This window comes from Rhinoraja longicauda, chromosome 38 (genome assembly GCF_053455715.1).
Source record: "Rhinoraja longicauda isolate Sanriku21f chromosome 38, sRhiLon1.1, whole genome shotgun sequence".
NCBI lineage: Eukaryota > Metazoa > Chordata > Chondrichthyes > Rajiformes > Arhynchobatidae > Rhinoraja > Rhinoraja longicauda.
Genome location: NC_135990.1, coordinates 6,162,411 through 6,187,011, shown reverse-complemented (window position 1 = coordinate 6,187,011; position 24,601 = coordinate 6,162,411). Strand labels below are relative to the sequence as shown.

Below are 24,601 nucleotides of genomic sequence, written 5' to 3'. Positions count from 1 at the left end.
TGATTTACTGAACTGTGTGGAACCGAAAGGAATTTTACTGTAACTAGGTCAGTGTGACATAGAGTCCCATTCAACCCTTGAAATGCCATCTTCCCACTGCTCACCCAACCCCTGATCATTGGATTGTGATGAGTGGCGAACATGAATGGTTCTTCGTCCTGGCCAAAGAGGTAGATAGCTGTTCAGCACTGCTCTCTGGCAGAGCTGAACTACTACCCACCTCTTTGGTGACCCTCGGACTATCCTTGGTGGCACTTTGCTGGCTTTACCTTGCACTAAACGTTATTCCCCTATCATGTATCCGAACGCCACAAATGGATCGATTGTAATGGTGTATTGTCTTTCCGCTGACTGGATGCCATGCGACAAAAGCTTTTCACTGTGCTTCGACACAGGTGACAATAAACTAAAGCTGAATTGATTGCTGATCAGTATCTCCGCTGTTTATGGGCAAAGTCACCCCCCCCCCCCCCCCCCCCTCACCTCCGCTTTCATGGGGTGAAATTTCGACCAAACTCTGATCGCACCCACCGGCTGGCCCGTGAATTACCAGGGCGAACAGGAGAAAGAACAGCTCGGGAAAGGAGGCAAGGAGATGGCACAAATAGGTGAAGAGGTTTGTACAAGAACAGACATTTTAAGGGTAAGACTTAGATTACATGCAAGAACTGGAATAAATCTCGGGGAATGGGTAGTTTTACAGAGGATTTGCCTCTAACATGAAATTCTAATCTGTAGCAGAATAGTGAAGTTTAGATTCGACGTGGTTGATAATCCTTTAACATATTCCATCAAATGCCTGGATAAAGGTCAAGAGAAAGACTGCTTTTCACAACAAACAGCTTAACAAATATATCAACAAACGATGATAACAAACGTACAGTTAGGAGATGTCAGATATGGCTATCCTAACTTCTGTGCATAAATATATTTGTTTGGCATTAATAACAATGCTTTAGAGCCTTGAAGGAAAGGTGGGTGGAAGGGAGGGTGAGAGAGAGAGAGGGGGGAGAGAGAGGTGAGAGAGGTGGGGAGAGGTGAGAGGGGGAGAGAAGGGGAGAGAGGGAGGGAGAGGGAGAAAGAGAGGGGGAGAGATGGGGAGAGAGGTGGAGAGAGAGGTGGAGAGAGAGGGGGAGAGAGGAGGAGAGAGGGGGAGAGGGAGGGAGAGGGAGGGAGAGGGAGAGGGAGAGGGAGAAAGAGGGGGAGAGATGGGGAGAGAGGGGGAGAGATGGGGAGAGGGAGAGGGGAGAGAGGGGGGATAGAGAGGGGGAGAGAGGGGGGAGAGAGGGGGGAGGAGGGAGGGGGAGGGAGGGGGGAGGAGGGAGGGGGAGGAAAGAGGGGGTGAGGAGAGAGGGAAGAGAGGGGAGAGAGGGATGGGGGGCAAGAGGGGGGGAGAGAGGGGGAAGAGAGTGTTAGGGTAGGTTAGAGCGGGTTCAAAAGAAGTTTAGCGAGGAGGAGAGAGGGGTTTCTGGGTGGGAGAGTGGGGGAGAGAGGGAGGGGAAAAATCAAAAGATGACATTGTGTCCTTAGTGATCCATGGGTGAACAAAGATGTAGTCATTTTGTGATAGAGAGTGGATCCAGGCTTGGAGTTGAACTTGCACAATGTACAAACGTCAGGTCAACACTTTAACATTGCCCCCTTCCTCTTGGCCCACACAGCAGCACTGGTGTTCTACACTACCACAACAACCACCTACATTTACACAGCAGCTTTGACATTGCAAAACATGACAATACAGTTCTAAAGACTATGTGGCCCTGAGTTTGGCAATTCCCTCCTTTGACCCCTCTGACCTCCTTTAAGATGCTCCTTAAAAAAAACTCTCTCTATGTCTGAACTTTCAATCACCCCTGAAATTGTCCCTTGTTTTTGTAGATGAGCGGTGGAATTGGGAAAGGAGTTGAAGGGAATAGAATAAAACGTGTTGGGACAGGAACACTAAATATGGGTGTTTGATGGTCAGGGTGGACTTGGTGGGCCAAAGGACCTGTTCTTCACCTGTTCACAAGTTATAGAAGTAGAATTAGCCCATCAAGTCTACTCGGCCATTCAATCATGGCTGATCTCTGCCTCCTAATCCCATTTTCCTGCCTTCTCCCCATAACCCTTAACACCCGTTCTAATTAAGAATTTGTCCATCTCTGCCTTAAAAATATCCACTGACTTGTCCTCCACAGCCCCATGTGGCAATGAGTTCCACAGATTCACCACCCTCTGACTAAACAAGTTCCTCCTCACCTACTTTCTAAAAGAGCGCCCTTTAATTCTGAGGCTGTGACCTCTGGTCCTAGACTCTCCCACCAGTGGAAACATCCTCTCCACATCCACTCTATCTATGCCTTTCATTATTCTGTACGTTTCAATGAGGTCCCCCCTCAAGCTTCTAAACTCCAGCGAGTACAGGCCCACAGCTGTTAAGGGCTTATCATATGCCAACCCACTCATTCCTGGTGCATTTGCTGTGCTGTGTCTCTCTATAGAAACATAGAAACATAGAAAATAGGTGCAGGAGTAGGCCATTCGGCCCTTCGAGCCTGCACCGCCATTCAATATGATCATGGCTGATCATCCAACTTAGTATCCTGTACCTGCCTTCTCTCCATACCCCCTGATCCCTTTAGCCACAAGGGCCACATCTAACTCCCTCTTAAATATAGCCAATGAACTGGCCTCAACTACCTTCTGTGGCAGAGAATTCCACAGATTCACCACTCTCTGTGTGAAAAAAAACTTTCTCATCTCGGTCCTAAAAGACTTCCCCCTTATCCTTAAACTGTGACCCCTTGTTCTGGACTTCCCCGACATTGGGAACAATCTTCCTGCATCTAGCCTGTCCAACCCCTTAAAAATTTTGTAAGTTTCTATAAGATCCCCCCCCAGTCTTCTAAATTCAAGCGATTCCTTGTGTTGCCTATCTGGAGACCCACCTTCAAACATTTTGCTGTATTAAAGACTGGATTTATAGAGAAGCTGTCGTTGTATCAGGGTGCTGACTAGGAAGATGACCGAGGCCACTGATGCTGTGATTTCCATTGACTTGTTCCTGGTGGAACACAACTAATTAAACTGGAAGGGACACAAAGTGCTGGAGACCACCAGTGGGTCAGGCAGCATCTCTGGAGAGAAGGAATGGGTGACGTTTCGGGTCAGGACCCTTCTTTAAACGTCACCTATGCAGAGATGCTGACTGACACGCTCAGTTACCACAGCACTCTGTAAACCAGCATCTACAGTTCATTGTTTCTTCTCATTAAAAACTAGGTCAAGGTTACTGTGTGCCTGTTATTTTAACAATGACCATTTCTGCTACTGAAATAAGCTATCGCGGGGGGTAAAGGGATGGGATAGGCATCTACTGTCCAAGAGTTAGTGTTTATGTTCAGAATTCCAAGCCTGGATCACACTCCGTCTCTTAAGATACCAGAAGCGATGATTAACAGATTGCTAGTGAGAGTGGACAAGAATCACTGGTATACGGTTCAGTGAATGCGTTGTAAACAGCCATGGACCTGTGACTACACAACTAACATATTCCCTTCAGCAGGAGGTTACCTTTCAGGTTTGTGTTTAACAGGGGGGGCGGAAATTTGTTTTTTTTCGCTTAGGTCGCAGTGAAAATCAGTCCCAGTGTTTGTGGTTTTCACATGACACAGCATTTCTCTGCCGTCTGCTTGAAGTCTTCCAGGGTTGCCTGAGCCTTGTCCTTCAAGCTGTCCAGGTCAAGGTTCTGGATGTTGCTGAGCTGCCCCATCAGCGAGTCCTTCTCGGCCTCCTCCACGTTGTCCTGCTCGATCATCTTGGCCAACTCCTTCGGCAGTTCCACGCCTCCGCCAGCCAGCTGGATCTGGTTCTCATCCATTTCACTCTGGTGGGGGTGAGGGGAGGGGGAGGAGGGAAAGAGACAATGGATTGAACAATGGATTGAACAATGAGATTCTTGTAGGAAAGGGGAACTGCCATGCTGATTATCAAAAAAAAAGACACAAAGTGCTGGAGTAACTCAGCGGGTCAGGCAGCAAGGGCCCACTCCAGAAATGTCACCTCTCCATGTTCTCCAGAGATGCTGCCTGACCGGCTGAGTTACTCCAGCACTCTTTGAATGGGATTCTAGTTGTTCTTGGAATAGTGTTGTGCTCAAACCTGCGACTACATGTGAATGGAACTAATGGCAATGGGATTAATCAATACTGATCTTGCCAGCGACACCTAAACCCCCAAAATAGTTTTGTAAAAAGAATGATAGTAATTGATATACTTAATTGGTTTTATGAGAGGCGCTACTTAGTTGAATCTATTTTAGAAATATAACATGGAAACAGGCCCTCTGACCCGACACCGATCCGTTCACACTAGTTCTATGCTATCCCACTTTCTCATCCACTCCCTAAACACTGGGGGCAATTTTACAGAGGTCTAGAACACAGTTTAAGAATAAGGGGTAGGCCATTTAGAACGGAGATGCGGAATAACTTTTTCAGTCAGAGAGTTGTGAATCTGTGGAATTCTCTGCCTCAGAAGGCAGTGGAGGCCAATTCTCTGAATGCATTCAAGAGAGAGCTGGATAGAGCTCTTAAGGATAGCGGAGTCAGGGGGTATGGGGAGAAGGCAGGAACAGGGTACTGATTGAGAATGATCAGCCATGATCACATTGAATGGCGGTGCTGGCTCGAAGGGCCGCATGGCCTCCTCCTGCATCTATTGTCTATTGTCTAACTCATTCATTACTACACACCACCTCAAGCCAGCCACTGCCTAAGTGGTGCTTCAGATTTACAGGAGCCACGACCTCATGTTCCAAACAGATAAGCAGCTGTGGGAAGAGCAGGAAACTAATTGTTTTGGTTATTAATAGTTCATGTAAGCAAACCTTTGCTTTGACAGGGGATTGATTCCGGTAAATTACTGTCCTCGCAAGGGCTATTTAACACTCAAGGTCAAATGACAAGCTTGAGATAGTTTCCGATGCAGGTGTCGAACTACCTTTTAATTAGAGTCTCAATCGCAGAAGCTCAGAGACACCCCCATAACAATCCATCAACACAGAAGCCAGGCAAACCTCCATCTCATTCAACTGTTTAAAGCACTGCGGTACTAATTCCCTCTCTGTGAGAGAAGGAAGAGTCATAGCTCTTTGCAACTCCAACTCCAACACCTTTCAGTCTGAAGAAGGGTCTCGACCCGAAACGTCACCCATTCCTTCTCTCCCGAGATGCTGCCTGACCTGCTGAGTTACTCCAGCATTTTGTGAATAAACCTTTTAGTTTAGTTTAGTTTAGTTTAGAGATACAGCGCGGAAACAGGCCTTTCGGCCCACCGAGTCCGCGCCGACCAGCGATCCCCGCACACTAACACTATCCTACACATACTCCAAAGACGTACAGGTATGTAGGTTAATTGGCTGGGTAAATGTAAAAATTGTCCCTAGTGGGTGTAGGATAGTGTTAATGTACGGGGATCGCTGGGCGGCACGGACTTGGAGGGCCGAAAAGGCCTGTTTCCGGCTGTATATATATGATATGATATGATATGATATGATATGATATGATATGATAATTTTACATTTATAGCCGAGCCAACTAACCTACAAACCTGTATGCCGTTGGAGTGTGGGAGGAAACTGGAGATCGAGCATCCTGACCACGGGTGCTGTCTGTACGGAGTTTGTACGTTCTCCCCGTGACCTGCATGGGTTTTCTCCGAGATCTCCGGTTTCCTCCCACACTCCAAAGACGTGCAGATTTGTAGGTGAATTGGCTCGGTTATAAATGTAAAATTGTCCCTTAGTGTGCGTAGGGTAGTGTTAATGTGCGGGGATCGCTGGGGGTCGGGGCAGACTCGGTGGGCCGAAGGGCCTGTTTCCGCGCTGTATCTCTAAACTAAACTAAACTAAAGTATTGTAAACTAACAGAACAGCTAGTCCATAGAGGATACCTGCTCCAGTGTTATGGTCAGCACTTTGTTAATAGATGGCAGTGCAAGAAGTATTGGTCACCCATTAGAACAGGATGGCAGAGTGGTAGAGCTGCTGCCTCACAACTCCAGAGACCTCGGTTCAACCCTGACCTCGGGTCTTTCCTAGGTGGAGTTTGTACGTTCTCCACGTGGGTTTTCTCCAGGTGCTCTGGTTTCCTCCCACATACCAAAGATGAGCGGCCTTGTGGGTTAAAGTGAGTGGGAGAGGAGGATAACGTAGAACTCGTGTAGACCGATGGTTGGCGTGGACTCGGTGGGTCAAAGGACCAGTTCTGCCAGCGCTTTGTGCTTTGCCCGAGTTGCTTGAAATCCTGAGCAAAACACAATGTGCTGGAGCAGCTCAGTGGATCGGGCAGCATCTGCGGAGGGAAATGGCCAGACGATGGTTTGGGTCGGGACCCTTTTTCAGACTGCAGCGTCTGCAGTTTCATTGAGGAAGGTCGTAGATAGGAAACGGTCTTGGCATCATGTTACAGACAAATTTACAGAAGCCAGGTAAACTGCAAACCTACATGCCTTTGGAAAGTGGGAGGTAACCAGAGCACCCGGAGAAAACCCACGTGGTCACAGGGAGAACGTACAAACTCCGAACAGACAACACCCGCGATCAAGATTGAGCCCGGGTCTGCAGCTCTACCACTGTGCCACCCAGTGTTTAGTTTAGATTGAGTCTAAAGATAGACTGTTTACATTGAGTCAAATCAGGATGCACCTGCTGTGACTCCACTGAGATTAACCCACAGACCAATTAAGTGCATCATTAAACCTATCTTATTTTCATCTCTTCATTCAATCAATCACTGAGTCATGATTTTCTTTTCCCTCCTGGCACTGCCGTTAGTCCAATTATTATATTATTACCAATGAGATTTCATTATACTTCTTGCTGGAACTCTGTCATAAGGTAGAATTAGGCCATTCGGCCCATCAAGTCTACTCCGCCATTCAATCATAGCTGAGCTATTTCTCCCTCCTAACCCTATTCTCCTGCCTTCTCCCTATAACCCCTGACACCCATACTAATCAAGAAATCATCTTGAAATTAACATCACTACATTTTTCATTGGATAATTTTGGAACAATGTACCTTTCTATATAAAGCAACAGCAAAGCACTTATTTTCCTAATTATCTTTGACCACCTGCCTGGTCCATCAAGGACATGACCTTCTTTCTCACCTTTGAAGGGATCTACAGGAAGCGTTGCCTCAAGAGGGTCACTAATGTTATCAAACACCTAAGATAGACACAAAATGCTGGAGTAACTCAACGTGACAGGCAGCATCTCTGGAGAGAAGGAATGGGTGACGTTTCGCGTCAAGACCAAAACACCTACACCACCCTGGCCATGATCTCTTCTTCCTCCCCCCCCCCTCTTCCCCTCTGTCCCAAGAGGCGAGGGGTACAGAAGTTTGAAAACGCACACCACCAGATTCAGGAGCAGTTTCTTCCCAGCTGTTATCAGGCAACTGAACGGTCCTCTCATCAGCTAGAGCGCCAAGTACCTCATGAACTATCTTTAATTGGACTTTAGACACAAAATGCTGGAGTAACTCAGCGGGACAGGCAGCATCTCTGGAGAGTTCAGTCTTCTCTACAGTCTTCAGTCTTCTCTCCAGAGATGCTGCCTGTCCCGCTGAGTTACTCCAGCATTTTGTGCCTACCTTCGATTTAAACCAGCATCTGCAGTTCTTTCCTACACATTTAATTGGACTTTATCGGCCTTCAATGTTATATCTTTGCTCTGAGCACTGTACGTTTATATTTTATCTGTACACTATGGACGGCTTGACTGCATTCGTGTATCGTCCTTTCTCAGATCGGATAGCACACAAACAAAAGCTTTTCACTGTACCTCGGTACACGTGACCATAATTAACTAAACTAAACCACCATGTAGAAAGGCAGAGCAGATGCTGGTTTGTACAGCGTGTTGAACAAACCCAGTGGCTCTGGCAGCATCTCTAGAGAAAAAAGATGGGTGACATTTTGGGTTGGGACCATTCTTCTGGAGTCTTGAAAGTCACCCGTCCTTTTTCTCCAGAGATGCTGCCTGACCCGCTGAGTTACTCCAGCAATTCGTGTATATCTAAACTAAGCTACCTTTGGGAAGAAGGTGCAGGAGGCTGGGAACCGTGACCTCCAGGTTCAAGAGCAGCTCCTTCACATCAACCATCAGCCTCTTGAACCACCCTGCACAACAATTTAAGGGCGGCACGGTGGCGCAGCGGTAGAGTTGCTGCCTTACAGCGCTTGCAGCGCCGGAGACCCGGGTTCGATCCCGACTACGGGTGCTGTCTGAATGGAGTTTGTACGTTCTCCCCGTGCCCACTTGGGTTTTCTCCAAGATCTTCGGTTTCCTCCCACACTCCAAAGACGTACAGGTTTGTCGGTTAATTGGCTTGATGTATGTGTAAATAGTCCCTAATGTGTGTAGGGTAGTGTTAATGTGCAGGGATCGCTGGTCGGCGCGGACTCGGTGGGACGAAAGGCCTGTTTCCGCGCTGTATCTCCAAACTAAACTAAACACAAACCACAACACTACATCAGCACCAAACTACTACAGACTTTGCACTACTTTGATTGCTTGGCGTACTTTGATTTTTGCACAATAGTGGTCTGGTTTACCTGAAACAACTGATCATTTAATGTATATTCACAAAGTGCTGGAGTAACTCAGCAGGTCAGGCAGCATCTCAGGAGAGAAGGAATGGGTGACGTTTCGGGTCGAGACCCTTCTTCAGTCTGAAGAAGGTATTTATTCACAAAGTGCTGGAGTAACTCAGCAGGTCAGCCAGCATCTCAGGAGAGAAGGAATGGGTGACTTTTTGGGTCAAGACCCTTCTTCAGTCTGAAGAAGGGTCTCGACCTGAAACGTCACCCATTCCTTCTCTCCTGAGATGCTGCCTGACCTGCTGAGTTACTCCAGCACTTTATGAATAAATACCTTCGATTTGTACCAGCATCTGCAGTTATTTTCTTACCTTTAATGTATATTTATCGTTGTTGCACCTAATGTGTTTAGTTTAAAGATACAGCGAAGAAACAGGCCCTTCGGCCCATCGAGACCATGCCAACCAACAATCACTCATACACACTAGTTCTATATTATCCCACTTTCACATTCTACAACCGGGGCAGTTTACAGGAGCCAATTAAACTACAAACCTGCACATCTTTTTGCCTGTAAAGCTGTGGTAAGCGAGAATTTTATTGTCGGTGTTGATATTCGGTGCAGATGACAAATAAACTCTCTTGAAAATGAGTGAGATACACTGGAATTTAGAAGGATGAGAGGAGATCTTATCGAAACGTATAAGATTATTAAGGGGTTGGACACGTTAGAGGCAGGAAACATGTTCCCAATGTTGGGGGAGTCCAGAACAAGGGGCCACAGTTTAAGAATAAGGGGTAGGCCATTTAGAACTGAGATGAGGAAAAACGTTTTCAGTCAGAGAGTTGTGAATCTGTGGAATTCTCTGCCTCAGAAGGCAGTGGAGGCCAATTCTCTGAATGCATTCAAGAGAGAGCGAGATAGAGCTCTTAAGGATAGCGGAGTCAGGGGGTATGGGGAGAAGGCAGGAACGGGGTACTGATTGAGAATGATCAGCCATGATCACATTGAATGGCGGTGCTGGCTCGAAGGGCCGAATGGCCTCCTCCTGCACCTATTGTCTATTGTCTATTGTCTAACATTCATGTGATAAAGGGCAGAGAATGCTTTGGTGACCTTGATGGTGGGATAATCATTTGGCCATGATATGTGGATTTTAAAAGTCAATCCGTACTGGGGAGAGAACGTGTCTTTAAGTTAAGACGGCATCACAGTAATAACTATGAAGTCACAACAGTTGCCTGGTAATATCACATTATGACAGTAATTCATATGTCATCCTTATCATTAGATTCACCCAGTACATAATATCTCTCCCCTTGTATTCTAGTTGAGTTGATATCAACATGAATGAATGAATGAATGAATGAATGAATGAATGAATGAATGAATGAATGAATGAATGAATGAATGAATGATTGAATGAATGAATGAATACGTTTATTGGCCAAGTATGTGCATATACAAGGAATGTGCCTTGGTGCTCCGCTCACAAATGACAACACAAACATACAGTTAACAATTAAGAATAAAGCATAACCACATCAAAACAATAAGGATACAACATTACGGTCTAAACATGTGGGTGAAAATAAACCAGAGCAAAAAAGAGACTACAGACTTTGGTTATTGAGTAGAACAAACACTCGTGGGGAAAAAAAGCTGTTTTTATGTCTGGCTGTGGCTGCTTTGACAGTCCGGAGTCGCCTTCCAGAGGGAAGTGCTTCGAAGAGTTTGTGGCCAGGGTGAGAGGGGTCAGAGATGATCTTGCCCGCTCGCTTCCTGGCCCTTGCAGTGTGCAGCCAACAACCTTCTCAGCTGTGCGAACGATCCGTTGCAGTCTCCGGATGTCGTGCTTGGTGGCTGAGCCAAACCAGACCAAACATGGTGGCATATCAGGTCATGTGCTGGCTCGAAGGGCCAAATGGCCTCCTCCTGCACCTATTTTCTATGTTCAGATTAAATCCTTTGCTTCTCTTTCTAATAAGGATGTTTATCCATTATAACTGGATTAATGATCTATTCAAGTACAAAACAGAAGAACTCCCTACAATATTAGGGACAATATTGTGAAATTATTTTATGATAATAATTGTGAAATAAAATTTTAATAATAAAAATAGAAAATTGTGGAAATGCTCATGAGGTCAGACAGCACCGGCCTTAAAAATTCAATGAACAGAATATGATCGAATTTGCTTGGGTATTGTGTTTACACCCAAATCGACACAAAATGCTGGAGTAAATGCTAAGAAGGGTCTCGACCCAAAATGTCATCCACTCCTTCTATCCAGAGATGCTGCCTGTCCCGCTGAATTACTCTAGCATTTTGTTTATACAAAAAAAAAGACACAAAGTGCTGGAGTAAATCGGCGGGTCAGGCAGCATCTCTGGAGAACATGTATAGGTGATGTTTCGGGTTGGGACAATAGACAATAGACAATAGACAATAGGTGCAGGAGTAGGCCATTCAGCCCTTCGAGCCAGCACCGCCATTCAATGCGATCATGGCTGATCACTCTCAATCAGTACCCCATTCCTGCCTTCTCCCCATACCCCCTCTTTTTTCAGACTGGACTTCAAGCTGAAGAAGAGTTCCGACCTGAAATGTTACCTATCCATGTTCTCCAGAGAAGCTGCTTGGCCCGCCATGTTAATCAACCATCAATCACCCATTTTCAAGAGTTCTATTTTATTTAAATTTCCCGTCCACTCCCTATACACGAGGAGCAATTCACACAACGCCAATTAACCTACAAACCTGCACATCTACGGGATGTGGGAGGAAACCGGAGCACCCGGAGAAAGGGAGAACGTACAAACTCCGTATAAATGGCAGCCTGGGTCAATTCCTGGTGTCTGGCGCTGTCAGGCAGCAGCTCTACCCACTGCACCACCGTGTCGCCCACACATGCCTCCCCTCATAAAACCCAGGAACGTGGAAAGAAGTTACTTTGCTATTATTGGAATCAAAGTGGAAGTAGACGGCCTACCTTCGGGAGTCTGTACTTGTCCCGTAGGTGAGTCCTCAACGTCGCTCGTTCTGCCTTCTTCTGAGCAAAGTTGGCATCGCGCTCCATCCTGGAATCAAAGGGATATTCAGGGAAGCATGGTAACCTCAGTCAGTAGGTTTGACACTGTCAAATGTGCAAGGAAGATAGTCATAGATTCATACAGCATGGAAACAGGCTATTCGGCCCACTGGGGCTATGCTGACCACAAATCATCCATTCGCTCCAGTTCTATGTCATCGCATTTTTGCATCCACTTCACTGCACACTAGCAGCTATTGGCAGTGGCAAATTAACGTACTAACGCAATAGACAATAGGTGCAGGAGTAGGCCATTCGGCCCTTCGAGCCAGCACCGCCATTCAATGTGATCATGGCTGATCATTCTCAATCAGTACCCCGTTCCTGCCTTCTCCCCGTACCCCCTGACTCCGCTATCCTTAAGAGCTCTATCTAGCTCTCTCTTGAATGCATTCAGAGAATTGGCCTCCACTGCCTCCTGAGGCAGAGAATTCCACAGATTCACAACTCTCTGACTGAAAAAGTTTTTCCTCACCTCAGTTCTAAATGGCCTACCCCTTATTCTTAAACTGTGGCCCCTTGTTCTGGACTCCCCCAACATTGGGAACATGTTTCCTGCCTCTAACGTGTCCAACCCCTTAATAATCTTATACGTTTCGATAAGATCTCCTCTCATCCTTCTAAATTCCAGTGTATACAAGCCTAGTCGCTCCAGTCTTTCAACATATGACAGTCCCGCCATTCCGGGAATTAACCTAGTAAACCTACGCTACACGAACACATGCATCTTTATAGCAAGAACACATGCATCTTTGGGATGGCAGCAGGCTGGAATATACAGAGTGACTTCCATAACAAGTTACATTGTGTCAGGGCAGAAACATATGAATGAATAAGTTTATTGGCCACGTGTGTGCATATACAAGGAATGTGCCTTGGTGCTCCGCTCACAAATGACAACACAAACATACAGTTAACAATTAAGAGTAAAGCATAACCACATCAAAACAATAAGGATACAACATTACGGTCTAAACATGTGGGTGAAAATAAACCAGAGCAAAAAAGAGACTACAGACTTTGGTTATTGAGTAAAACTAACACTCGTAGGAAAAAGCTGTTTTGATGTCTGGCTGTGGCTGCTTTGACAGTCCGGAGTCGCCTTCCAAAGGGAAGTGCTTCAAAGAGTTTGTGGCCAGGGTGAGAGGGGTCAGAGATGATCTTGCTCGCTCGCTTCCTGGCCCTTGCAGTGTACAGTTCGTCAATGGGGGGAAGGTTGTCTATGAGTATCCTGATATTTCTAATCTATTGCATCTATTTGTCGCGCAGAAACGGGTCATTTGGCACAACACTGCTGGTTTCTGTGTAGGAAGGAACTGCAGATGCTGGTTTACACCGACGATAGACACAAAATGCTGGAGTAACTCAGCGGATCAGGCAGCATCTCTGGAGAAAAGGAATAGGTGACATTTCGGGTCGAGACCCTTCTTCAGACTGAAGAATGATCTCGTCCCGAAAAAGTCACCTATTCCTTTTCTCCAGAGATGCTGCCTGACCCGCTGAGTTGCTCCAGCATTTTGTGTCTTTCTTTGGCAGATCAACATCTGCATGGCCTTGTTATTCCATCAATTTATCTCCCTCATTGTTGCACACGAATCCTGTTAAATACACCTATGTGTTTCACTTCGGGTGACCACTATTCCAACCACTTTGTGGTAAAGATATTTCCCTTGAATTTATTAATCCCACCAAAAGAACCAAGACAGCATTTAGAGCAGTCACGGTGGCACAGCGGTAGAGTTGCCGCCTTACAGCGAATGCAACGCCGGAGACCCGGGTTCGATCCTGACTAGGGTGCTGTCTGCACGGAGTTTGCACGTTCTCCCCGTGACCTGTGTGGGTTTTCTCCGAGATCTTCTGTTTTCTCCCGCACTCCAAAGACGTGCGGGTTTGTTGGTTAATTGGCTTGGTAAATGTAAAATTTAGTGGGTGTAGGATGGTGTTAGTGTGCGGGGATCGCTGGTCGGCGCGGACTCGGTGGGCTGAAGGATCTGTTTCCACGCTGCATCTCCAAAACTAAACTGAACTAAAAACCACTGGGTCTAAAGCTACCCCCATTGAATCCTTTAAGTACTTCTTCTTTTGTGTCCATCATCCATGTTCCAAATGTTACATCACTGTTATCATCTGTCCTGAAAACGACGCAAGCTTCTGGTGACAATCAGTGGAAGCCATCACTTGTATAATAGTTAAAAATGCATGTTTAATTATCCCTCTTTTCCAAGGAAAGGAGTACTAAATTCTTCAATGTTTTCTCTCATATTCGGGGTCATTCTAATAAATTAGTTTTTCCACCTTTTTTGAAGCCTCGATCTTAACCCTAGGAGTGTTTCCCTTTCCACATGGGAAGAGTGAAAGGAAAACAAAACTGAAAGCGATACGAAGAAGTTGCTCCAAGTGTTCGTCCATTATCCTGTATTTCATATATATACAGCCGGAAACAGGCCTTTTCGGCCCACCAAGTCCGTGCCGCCCAGCGATCCCCGTACATTAACACTATCCTACACCCACTAGGGACAATTTTTACATTTACCCAGCCAATTAACCTACATACCTGTACGTCTTTGGAGTGTGGGAGGAAACCGAAGATCTCGGAGAAAACCCACGCAGGTCACGGGGAGAACGTACAAACTCCTTACAGTGCAGCACCCGTAGTCAGGATCGAACCTGAGTCTCCGGCGCTGCATTCGCTGTAAAGCAGCAACTCTACCGCTGCGCTACCGTGCAATTGGAAGACAATGATAGATGATGCCTCAATTACTGATAGGAATTATTTTTTCACAAAAATATGAAAGGTGACCCCTGGAGCTTGAAATTAGTTGCTAGCTTTACCGAGAACTCCTGCCTTTTATACAAGTTGCTCCCTGACAGAGGTGTATATGAGAAATATCGTAACGTCAAGTAAAGTCAAGTCTATTTTATTTGTCACATACACATACAAGATGTGCAGTGAAATGATGTGCGGATTGTGCTAAAACTACAAAACAGAATAGGTTTATTTTTTTTAAACGCACAAAAATGAATTAATATGGTAAATTAGTCCCTGGTGATATAATAGTTAACAGTCCTGATGGCCTGTGGGAAGAAACTCCGTCTCATCCTCTCTGTTTTCACAGAGTAACAGCGGAGGCGTTTGCCTGACCGTAGCAGCTGGAACAGTCCGTTGCTGGGGTGGTAGGAGTCCCCCATGATCTTGCTTGCTCTGGATCTGCACCTCCTGATGTATAGGTCCTGCAGGGGGGCGAGTGTAGTTCCCATGGTGCGTTCAGCCGAACGCACTACTCTCTGCAGAGCCTTCCTGTCCTGGGCAGAGCTGTTCCCAAACCAGATTGAGATGTTGCCGGACAAGATGCTCTCTACAGCCCCAGAGTAGAAGCAATGAAGGATCCTCAGAGACACTCTGAATTCCCTCAGCTGTCTGAGGTGGTAAAGGCGCTGCCTTGCCTTACCCACCAGTGCGGCAATGTGTGTTGTCCATGTCAGATCCTCTCAGATGAGTTGTAAAACGTTATCATCATGTTTCAGGCAATCTACGAGGATTGCTTCACGAGGTTTGGTGGCTTGGTTTGGTTTGGTTTAGTTTATAGTTTAGTTTAATTTATTATTGTCACGTGTACCGAGGTGCAGTGAAAAGCTTTCGTTTGTGTGCTATCCAGTCAAAGAAAAGACTACACATGAGTACAATGCGAAAAGATCAAGGATAAAGGATACAACATTTAGTGCAAAGCGATAATTTGAAAGGTCAATAAAGATAGATCAAAGGTCTCCAATGAGGTCAGGAACGCATTCCAGCTGATGAGAGGATGGTTCAGTTGCCTGGTAACAGCTGGGAAGAAACGATTCCTGAATCTGGAGGTATACGTTTTCAATTATTATAATAAATGAATTATTATAATTGAATAATTTAATTATTATAATATAATAAATTATAATATAAGGTTATAATAGTAGACCAATTATCAGAAGGAGACAAACCTTGTGAAAGTACTTATTCACAAAATGCTGGAGTAACTCAGCAGGTCAGGCAGCATCTCGGGAGAGAAGGAATGGGTGACGTTTCGGGTCGAGACCCTTCCTCAGACTGAAAACCTTGTGAAAGTATTGGTAGTTCAGCTGTAATTGTGCTCTTAAGGAACATGAAAACAGGTATTCAGTTTAGTTTAGAGATACAGCACGGAAACAGGCCCTTCGGCCCACCAAGTCCGCACCGACCATCGATCCCCGCACACTAATACTATCCTAAACTAGGGATAATTTACATTTATACCAAGCTGATCAACCTACAAACCTGTACGTCTTTGGAGTGTGGTAGGAAACCAACTAATTGCAAACCAGGAAAAGTCTTTGCAATTCTGTTATTATAAGTTCCTAAGTGACAGGAGCAGAATTAGGCCATATGGCCCAACAGGTCTACTCTGCCATTTAATCATGGCTGATTTATCTCTTCCTCTTAGCCCCATTATAGTTTAGATTTAGAGATACAGTGCAGAAACAGGCCCTTCGGCCCACCGGGTCCGCGCCGCCCAGCGATCCCCACACATTAACACCATCCTACACCCACTAGGGACAATTTTTACATTTGCCCAGCCAATTAACCTACAAACCTGTACGTCTTTGGAGTGTGGTAGGAAACCGAAGGTCTCGGAGAAAACCCACGCAGGTCACGGGGAGAACGTTCAAACTCTGTACAGACGGCACCCGTAGTCGGGATCGAACCCGGGTCTCTGGCGCTGTGAGGCAGCAACTCTACCGCTGCGCCACCGTGCCGCCCTAATGTGTCCATGTGAAAAGTGGGGTTAGGGGCAAGAGTGCGTCAGACTCACAACAACAACGTTTTGTTCCCTGCAGTATTTTAAAAAATCAAGGTCTTTTAATAGCTGTAATTTTGTTTTCATTGCTGCAAGCTAAAAATACTGAAGGCGCTATGTATGCTGCAATGAGCTTTCCTGAAGACAGCTCTCAGACTTTCCCTTCTAAATGTTGAGCGACCTGCCACCTCGACGTTTGCCTTTTCTATCAGTCAATGTGGGTCTCTGTGGATGACTGATTGAGAAAGTGACTGAGAACGTGCAGATAGTTGGTGAGGGATTGGATCGGGAGAAAGTAGATGTGGTGGTCAAAAAGGAATTCGGTACATTGGCCTTCACCAGTCAGAGTACCGAGAATAGTTGACAAAATGTGTGGGATGAACAGCAGAATGCTGGTTTACACTGAAGATAGACACAAAATGCTGGAGTAACTCAGCGGGACAGGCAGCATCTCTGAAGAGAAGGAACGGGTGACGTTTTGGGTCGAGACCCTTCTTCTGGTCTGAGAGTCTCGACCCGAAACAGATTATTAAGGGGTTGGACACGTTAGAGGCAGGAAACATGTTCCCAATGTTGGGGGAGTCCAGAACAAGGGGCCACAGTTTAGGAATAAGGGGTAGGCCATTTAGAACGGAGATGAGGAAAAACTTTTTCAATCAGAGAGTTGTGAATCTGTGGAATTCTCTGCCTCAGAAGGCAGTGGAGGCCAATTCTCTGAATGCATTCAAGAGGGAGCTGGATAGAGCTCTTAAGGATAGCGGAGTCAGGGGGTATGGGGAGAAGGCAGGAATGGGGTACTGATTGAGAATGATCAGCCATGATCACATTGAATGGCGGTGCTGGCTCGAAGGGCCGAATGGCCTCCTCCGGCACCTATTGTCTATTGTCACCCATTCCTTCTCTCCAGAGATACTGCCTGTCATGCCGAGTTACTCCAGCGTTACTCCAGCATCTGTAGTTCCTTGCCACACATAGGGTTCTCTCCTGCTTGCTTAAAGTAAAGTAAAGTAAAGTAAGACTTTGAAAAGGATTTGGCTGAGTTGCTGACAAGGTAGTCTCAAATGCAGAAAAGTGATATTTACTTTTAATAATTGTAGTAATTTGCAAAGGCATATTCTGGGCACAGGGGAGGGGGCAAAGCCAGCTTAAACCACGTATTATTATTTTTTAAATTCAATCTTGTCATTACATCACGTCTGTGGAGGATTTTACTTTGGTTACTATTGTTCTTATTTCAAGTCCCGTCTTTTGATAGACTGCAGCTTATTGTTCTAATCCAGGGCTACGTTTAGTTTAATTAACGGGGTCTGCCACAGTAACGAGACACTGAAGTGCTGGAGCAACTCAGCGGGTCAGTCAGCGTCTCTGGATAACATGGGTCGGTGACGCTTTGGGTCTGGACCCTGCTTCAGACTCAAAACGCCGCCTATCTTTTTAAATACATCAAAGAGGATCTGACATGGGCAACGCACATTGCCGCACTGGTGGGTAAGGCAAAGCAGCGCCTTTACCACCTCAGACAGCTGAGGAAATTCAGTGTCTCTGAGGATCCTTCAGTGCTTCTACTCTGGGGCTGTAGAGAGCATCCTGTCCGGCAACATCACAGTCTGGTTTGGGAACAGGACAGGAAGGCCCTGCAGAGAGTAGTGCGTTCGGCAGAACGCACCATGAGAACTACACTCGCTCCCCCTGCAGGACCTATACATCAGGAGGTGCAGATCCAGAGCAAGCAACATTATGGGGGACCCCTACCACCCCAGTAACGGACTGTTCCAGCTGCTACGGTCAGGCAAACGCCTCCACTGTCACGCTGTGAAAACGGAGAGGATGAGACGGAGTTTCTTCCCACAGGCCATCAGGACTGTTAACTATTATAACTCCAGGGACTAAATTTTGTCTTCTCTGTATTAACTTTTATTTATATGCTGTAACTGTAATTCTTTTTTTTGCACAACCCGCAGGCATTGCCACTTTCATTTCAATGCACATCGTGTGTGTGCATGTGACAAATAAACTTGACTTGACTTGACTATCTATGTTCTCCAGAGATGCCAGCTGACTGGCTGAGTTCCTCCAGCACTTTGTGTCTTGTTTCATAAACCAGCATCTGCAGGTGCCCACCTGCCACAGTACAAGACGAGTCTCTATTTCCCTTCCAGCCTTTGCACTTACTCCATTCATCTGCTATTTAAACTTCCCTCACATGTATCCACCTATCACTTGCCAGGCTTTGTCATGCCTCCACCTCTTTCCCATTACTCCAGTCTGAAGAAGGGTCCCGAACTCAAACAATGTCTGTCCAAGCCCTCCGCAGATGCTCCCTAATCCACTGAGTTCCTCCTGCACTTAAGATCACAAGGTCATAAGTGATAGGAGCAGAATTGGGCCATTCGGCCCATCTAGTCTATGCCGCCATTCAACCATGGCTGATCTCTCTCTCCGTCCTAACCCCATTCTCCTGCCTTCTCCCCATAACCCCTGACACCCGTACCAATCAAGAATCTATCCATCTCTGCCTTAAAAATATCCATTGACTTGGCCTCCACAGCCTTTGGTGGCAAAGAATTCCACAGATTCACCACCACTTTGTGTGGTGTTTTGAAAACCGGCATCTGCAGTTCCTTGTACCAACCTGCCAAAGTACTCAGGGGTTGCAGGAAGAGTCAAAGAGTTGAGCACCCCCGACAGTAATAGTGTTACCATCATTGCCACTATCATATCATATCATATCATATATATACAGCCGGAAACAGGCCTTTTTGGCCCTCCAAGTCCGTGCCGCCCAGTGATCCCCGCACATTAACACTATCCTACACCCACTAGGGACAATTTTTACATTTACCCAGCCAATTAACCTACATACCTGTACGTCTTTGGAGTGTGGGAGGAAACCGAAGATCTCGGAGAAAACCCACGCAGGACACGGGGAGAACGTACAAACTCCTTACAGTGCAGCACCCGTAGTCAGGATCGAACCTGAGTCTCCGGCGCTGCATTCGCTGTAAAGCAGCAACTCTACCGCTGCGCTACCGTGCCGCCCTATCTAATACAGTGAGCATGAAAGTGTGGTAGAATTGATCTTATAGAGGTATATAAAATCATGAGAGGAATAGATCGGGTAGATGCACAGTCTCTTGCCCAGAGTAGGTGAATCAAGGACCAGAAGACATAGGTTTAAGGTGAAGGGGAGAGGATTTAATAGGACACTGAGGGGTAACCTTTTCACACAGAGGATGGTGGGTGTATGGAACGAGCTGCCAGAGGAGGCAGTTGAGGCAGGGACTATCCCAACGTATAAGAAACAGTTGGCCAGGTACATGGATAGGACAGGTTTGGAGGGATAGACAATAGACAATAGGTGCAGAAGTAGGCCATTCGGCCCTTCGAGCCAGCACCGCCATTCAATGTGATCATGGCTGATCATTCTCAATCAGTACCCCGTTCCTGCTTTCTGCCCATATCCCCTGAGTCCGCTATCCTTAAGAGCTCTATCTAGCTCTCTCTTGAATGTATTCAGAGAATTGGCCTCCACTGCCCTCTGTGGCAAAGAATTCCACAGATTCACAACTCTCTGACTAAAAAAGTTTTTCCTCATCTCTGTTCTAAATGGCCTACCCCTTATTCTTAAACTGTGGCCCCTTGTTCTGGACTCCCCCAACATTGGGAACATGTTTCCTGCCTCTAACATGTCCAACCCCTTAATAATCTTATACGTTTCGATAAGATCCCCTCTCATCCTTCTAAATTCCAGTGTATACAAACCTAGTCGCTCCAGTCTTTCAACATATGACAGTCCCGCCATTCCGGGAATTAACCTAGTAAACCTACGCTGCACGCCCTCAATAGCAAGAATATCCTTCCTCAAATTTGGAGACCAAAACTGCCAAACGCGGTCAGGTGGGACTAGTGTAGCTGGGACATGTTGGCTGGTGTGGGCAAGTTGGGCCGAAGGGCCTGTTTCCACACTGCATCACTCTATCTGTCCATTGAAGTTTGGTTTCCATACGAAGGCTATCACCGTACGGCTTCTTAAACTGGGACTCACCAAGACTGTCAAAGAGATAACACACTTAATGGCTTAACAGATTATCTTTCTCCTGTAAACTAAGCTGAATACATTTAATTATGAAGTTTGCACTAATTATCTTTTGTTTGTAGCACAATGTGCTCTTTTAAGAATTATTAATCCCATCACAGCCCAGTGAGAAAACACAATGGATCGTTCATCTCCAGTTAAGTCATTTGACATTACACTTGCCGGCACTAGATAAATCGATGGATGACATTTCAGAACACTTGGTATCACAAAATGCTGGAGTAACTCAGCGGGTCAGGCAGCATCTCTGGAGAGAAGGAATGGGTGACGTTTCGGGCCATTCCTTCTCTCCTGAGATGCTGCCTGACCCGCTGAGTTAATCCAGCATTTTGTGACACCTTCGATTTGAACCAGCATCTGCAGTTATTTTCCTCCACAACTTTCAGAACACTTGGGCAACTTTAAGTAATACTAGACCAAGTGGTCCCGTTGTTACAAAAGATACTAGAGGAGCAAGATGAACCACTCCGTTGAAATCGCCTACACTGATGTGTATCACGCAAAGGAACGTAACGTCCACCATTTTAGTAAGCAAACCCGCCGTTCGCTCTGCCTCTCGCAGTGTTTTGGGGGAACAGTATGTGTGATAATACCATTAAAATGCAGAATATATCTCATCTATCAATTCACCGATTTATGTTATTTTTCTTTTTAAATGTTTCTGCAAGTTTCTGCCCACTAAAATGGCGCCATGACGTACTACGGTTTTTAGGGTCGAGTGGCCTATCTTGCTCTGCTCTATAAGAAAATAACTGCAGATGCTGGTACAAGAAGGGTCTCGACCCGAAACGTCACCCATTCCTTCTCTCCCGAGATGCTGCCTGACCTGCTGAGTTACTCCAGCATTTTGTGAATAAATTGCTCTGCTCTATTATCTTTGGTTGTTACTAAAGGTTCTTTCGTGACTTGTCAGTTTCTTTGTTGAACTAAATTAAGGCTCATGTTGCAATCAGAGGCGTCTGAACAATTGGTTGGGTAGGAAGCAGCCAAAATGGTACACGACAGCGCAACAATGAGAACATTGTGACAGCGGTTGATGAAAAAAAACAGAGACACGTTTATAATATTATTGAGTGGTCAGACTTTAACTTGAAGAAAATTTGAGCATTTACCTCGGGAGTCATCGTTCAATGAAGCAGGCGTTTAATGACAACATTGAACACGGACGTATCAGATCAAAATGGAGATGTCTTGTTCCCATTTGTGACAACTTCAAAACAGAAAACCCTTGACATTCAGTGCTGAAATAAAAGTAGCTGTCTCTCTCTCCAGCTATCATCTCTCCATCTCACCTCTTGCAACCTTAACCCTTGTGGCAGTTTGGTAATAAAGAGCTGGTGCAATAGTAGACAGCTGGAATATTGCAATGCTTCTGGCATTTGGGGACTGGTTTCTCAATGTGCCTTTTGAGAATGTGGAATGTCAGTGAGAACCACCTTCACAGCGCATTTTAAACAGAGATAAATCCCATCTTAGAGTTTAGACATACACAGTGTGGAAACAGGCCCTTCGGCCCACCGAGTCCACGCTAGTTTTACCCGACACACCAGGGAAAATTTTACAGAAGCCAATTAAGCTACAAACCTACTAGTGTTTTGAATGTGGGAGGAACTCGGAGAAAACCCATGCGGTTACAGGGAGACTGTGTAAACTCCATACAGGCAACACACGTGGTCAGGATCGAACCTGGGCCTCTGGCGCCGTAAGTCAGCAACACTATCGTTGTGCCACTGTGCTGCGCTCTAAACCTTGGCTTGCACGGTGAACCACATATAATTTCCCAAAGCAAATGGAAACCAGGTTGTAAAATGAAAGGCTAGCATTCCACTCCATCGCACACCTCCTCCACTCCTTGAAATCAAATACCTCCTCGATGGGTTTCCCACACAATTTAATCAATCTTTAAACCCATTAAATTTAAGCTACCACTCAAAGCTCGATCTAATCCATCTATGACAATTTTTACAGCTAACCAAAGCATAGGAGCTTAAGAATACAACAGCTTACAAAACAATGTTGACATTGAATCAAATGTTTTTGACTAATAGCAGTTTAAAAATATATTTTTTCTCTTTTATCGTCTTAATATTTGGACTATGGAACATTTTTCCTCCCTGTCTTACTTGTAGTTCAACATGCTGTTGATTTGTTTCTGTGCTTTGTTTGTAGTAGTGTTGTTAGTTTTAAGGGCGGTATGGTAACACAGCGGTAGAGACCCTGGTTTGATCCCGACTACGGGTGCTGTCTGTATGGAGTTTGTACGTTCTCCCCGTGGGTTTTATCCGAGATCTTTCAGTTTCTTCCCACACTCCAAAGACGTGCAGCTTTTTAGGTTAATTGGCTTGGTATAAAAATGTAAAATGTCTGTCGTGTGGAGGATAGTGTTAAATACTGTGAATGTGCGGGGATCGCTGGTCGGCGCGGACCCGGTGGGCCCGAAGGACCTGTTTCCACGCTGTATCTCTAAACTAAAGTAAAGTAAACGAGTGTCATACAGTATGTAAACGGACCCTTCTCTAATCATCACTAATCATCAGGCCTTCATTAACAAGTATACTCATTAACAAGTACAAAGCATGAACAGTAAATTCTCCAATTTCAAGCCCCCACCCCATCACGCTGCCATCTCCCCTAACCACGCCCCACTCCCTTGCCACTCTACAACTTCCCCCTCCTTCATACATTCACCCTCCATCCCAAAGTCCCCCTGCAAAGTTCTGCAGCTGTGGCTCACTGGCAGTCTCTCTGTCTTTTTTTTGTTTTTGTCTTTGTTATCGTTTAAATGTTTCTTTTGATCTATTTTTAAATCTGTATGTGTGGGGGGGTGGTGGGGGGGTGGGGGAAACCCTTTTTTCCAATCTCCTCCTCAACGGAGATGCGACCTTTACCGTGTTGTGTCTCCGTTCGCGCTACGGCCTAACACTGTGGAGTCGGCGGCCTCCAGCTGGGATCGACCGGTCGCAGTGCCTGGACTTACCATCTCGGAGGCATCGGCCGTGGGCCCTGCAGACCGCAACATCGGGAGCTCACAGGTCCCTGGCTGGCGACCGGCTTTCGGGAGCTCCAGCCGTAGCCGCTTCGACCGCCCCGGAGCGCGAGGTTTGATCGACCCGCTCGCAGGCCCCTCATCGCCCTGCGTGGCCTGGCCGCGGCACTTTCCATCGCCCGGTGGGGGCTCAGGACCTTCATCGGCCTGCTCGGCTCGGCCCTGGGACTTTCCATCGCCCGGCGGGGGCTTCAAAAGACGGGAGCCTCGATCGCCTCGTGGCACCACGGGGGAAGAATGAGGAGGAGATAAGACTTTTCTTTGCCTTCCATCACGGTGAGGGTGTGCCTGGAGCAATCACTGTGATGGCTGTTTGTGTTAAAAATTGTAATTGTGTGTCTTGTGTTCTTTATTGTCTACTGCCGGACCCTGACGTGAGAGGACGCTGGCGCTATTTGTTCGCCGCTTCTCAGTCAGGATAGTTTGTCTGTTTGTTTTTATGTCTTGACTGTTTTTGTAAAGCGTCTTTGAGCACCTGGAAAAGCGCTATAAAAAATAAATGTTTATTATTATATTATTATCATAATTTCTCTTTCATTCGCCCCTCCTTCCCCTCTCACATGTCCCTTTCTACCCAGGTCTCTCCCTCCAGCTTTCCATTTCACTCCTCCTTTCCTCTCCTCCCTAAAGCCCTCTGATCTCCATTTCACCTCCAGCATTTGTCACTTACTCCACCCGTCTGCCCATCGTACCTCCCTCGCCTGCATCCACCTATCACTTATGGGCGGCACGGAGGTGCAGCGGTAGAGAATGCTGTCTTACAGCGCTTGCAGCGCCAGAGACCCGCGCTCGATCCTGACCTCGGGTGCTGTAGGTACGGAGTTTGCACGTTCTCCCCGTGACAATGAGGGTTTTCTCCGAGATCTTCGGTTTCCTCCCACACTCCAAAGACGTACAGGTGTGTAGGTTAATTGGCTTGCCATAAAAGCAAATCGTCCCTAGTGTGTGTTGGATAATGTTAATGTGTGGG

The 24,601-nt window shown here is 46.3% G+C and overlaps 1 protein-coding gene across 1 annotated transcript in view; it reads right to left on the bottom strand.

Annotated features, from left to right (window-relative positions):
• Positions 1 to 490: 490 nt before the first annotated feature.
• LOC144610818 (complexin-3-like) overlaps positions 491 to 24,601 on the bottom strand; it is a 36,179-nt gene continuing 12,068 nt past the window's right edge. Inside the window, exons 2-3 of the mRNA XM_078429742.1 lie at positions 11,583 to 11,670; positions 491 to 3,868 (exon numbers count right to left, since the gene is read on the bottom strand). Of these exons, the coding sequence (XP_078285868.1) occupies positions 3,644 to 3,868; positions 11,583 to 11,670 (313 nt within the window). The 3' untranslated portion in view covers positions 491 to 3,643. The remainder of the gene's footprint in view (positions 3,869 to 11,582; positions 11,671 to 24,601) is intronic.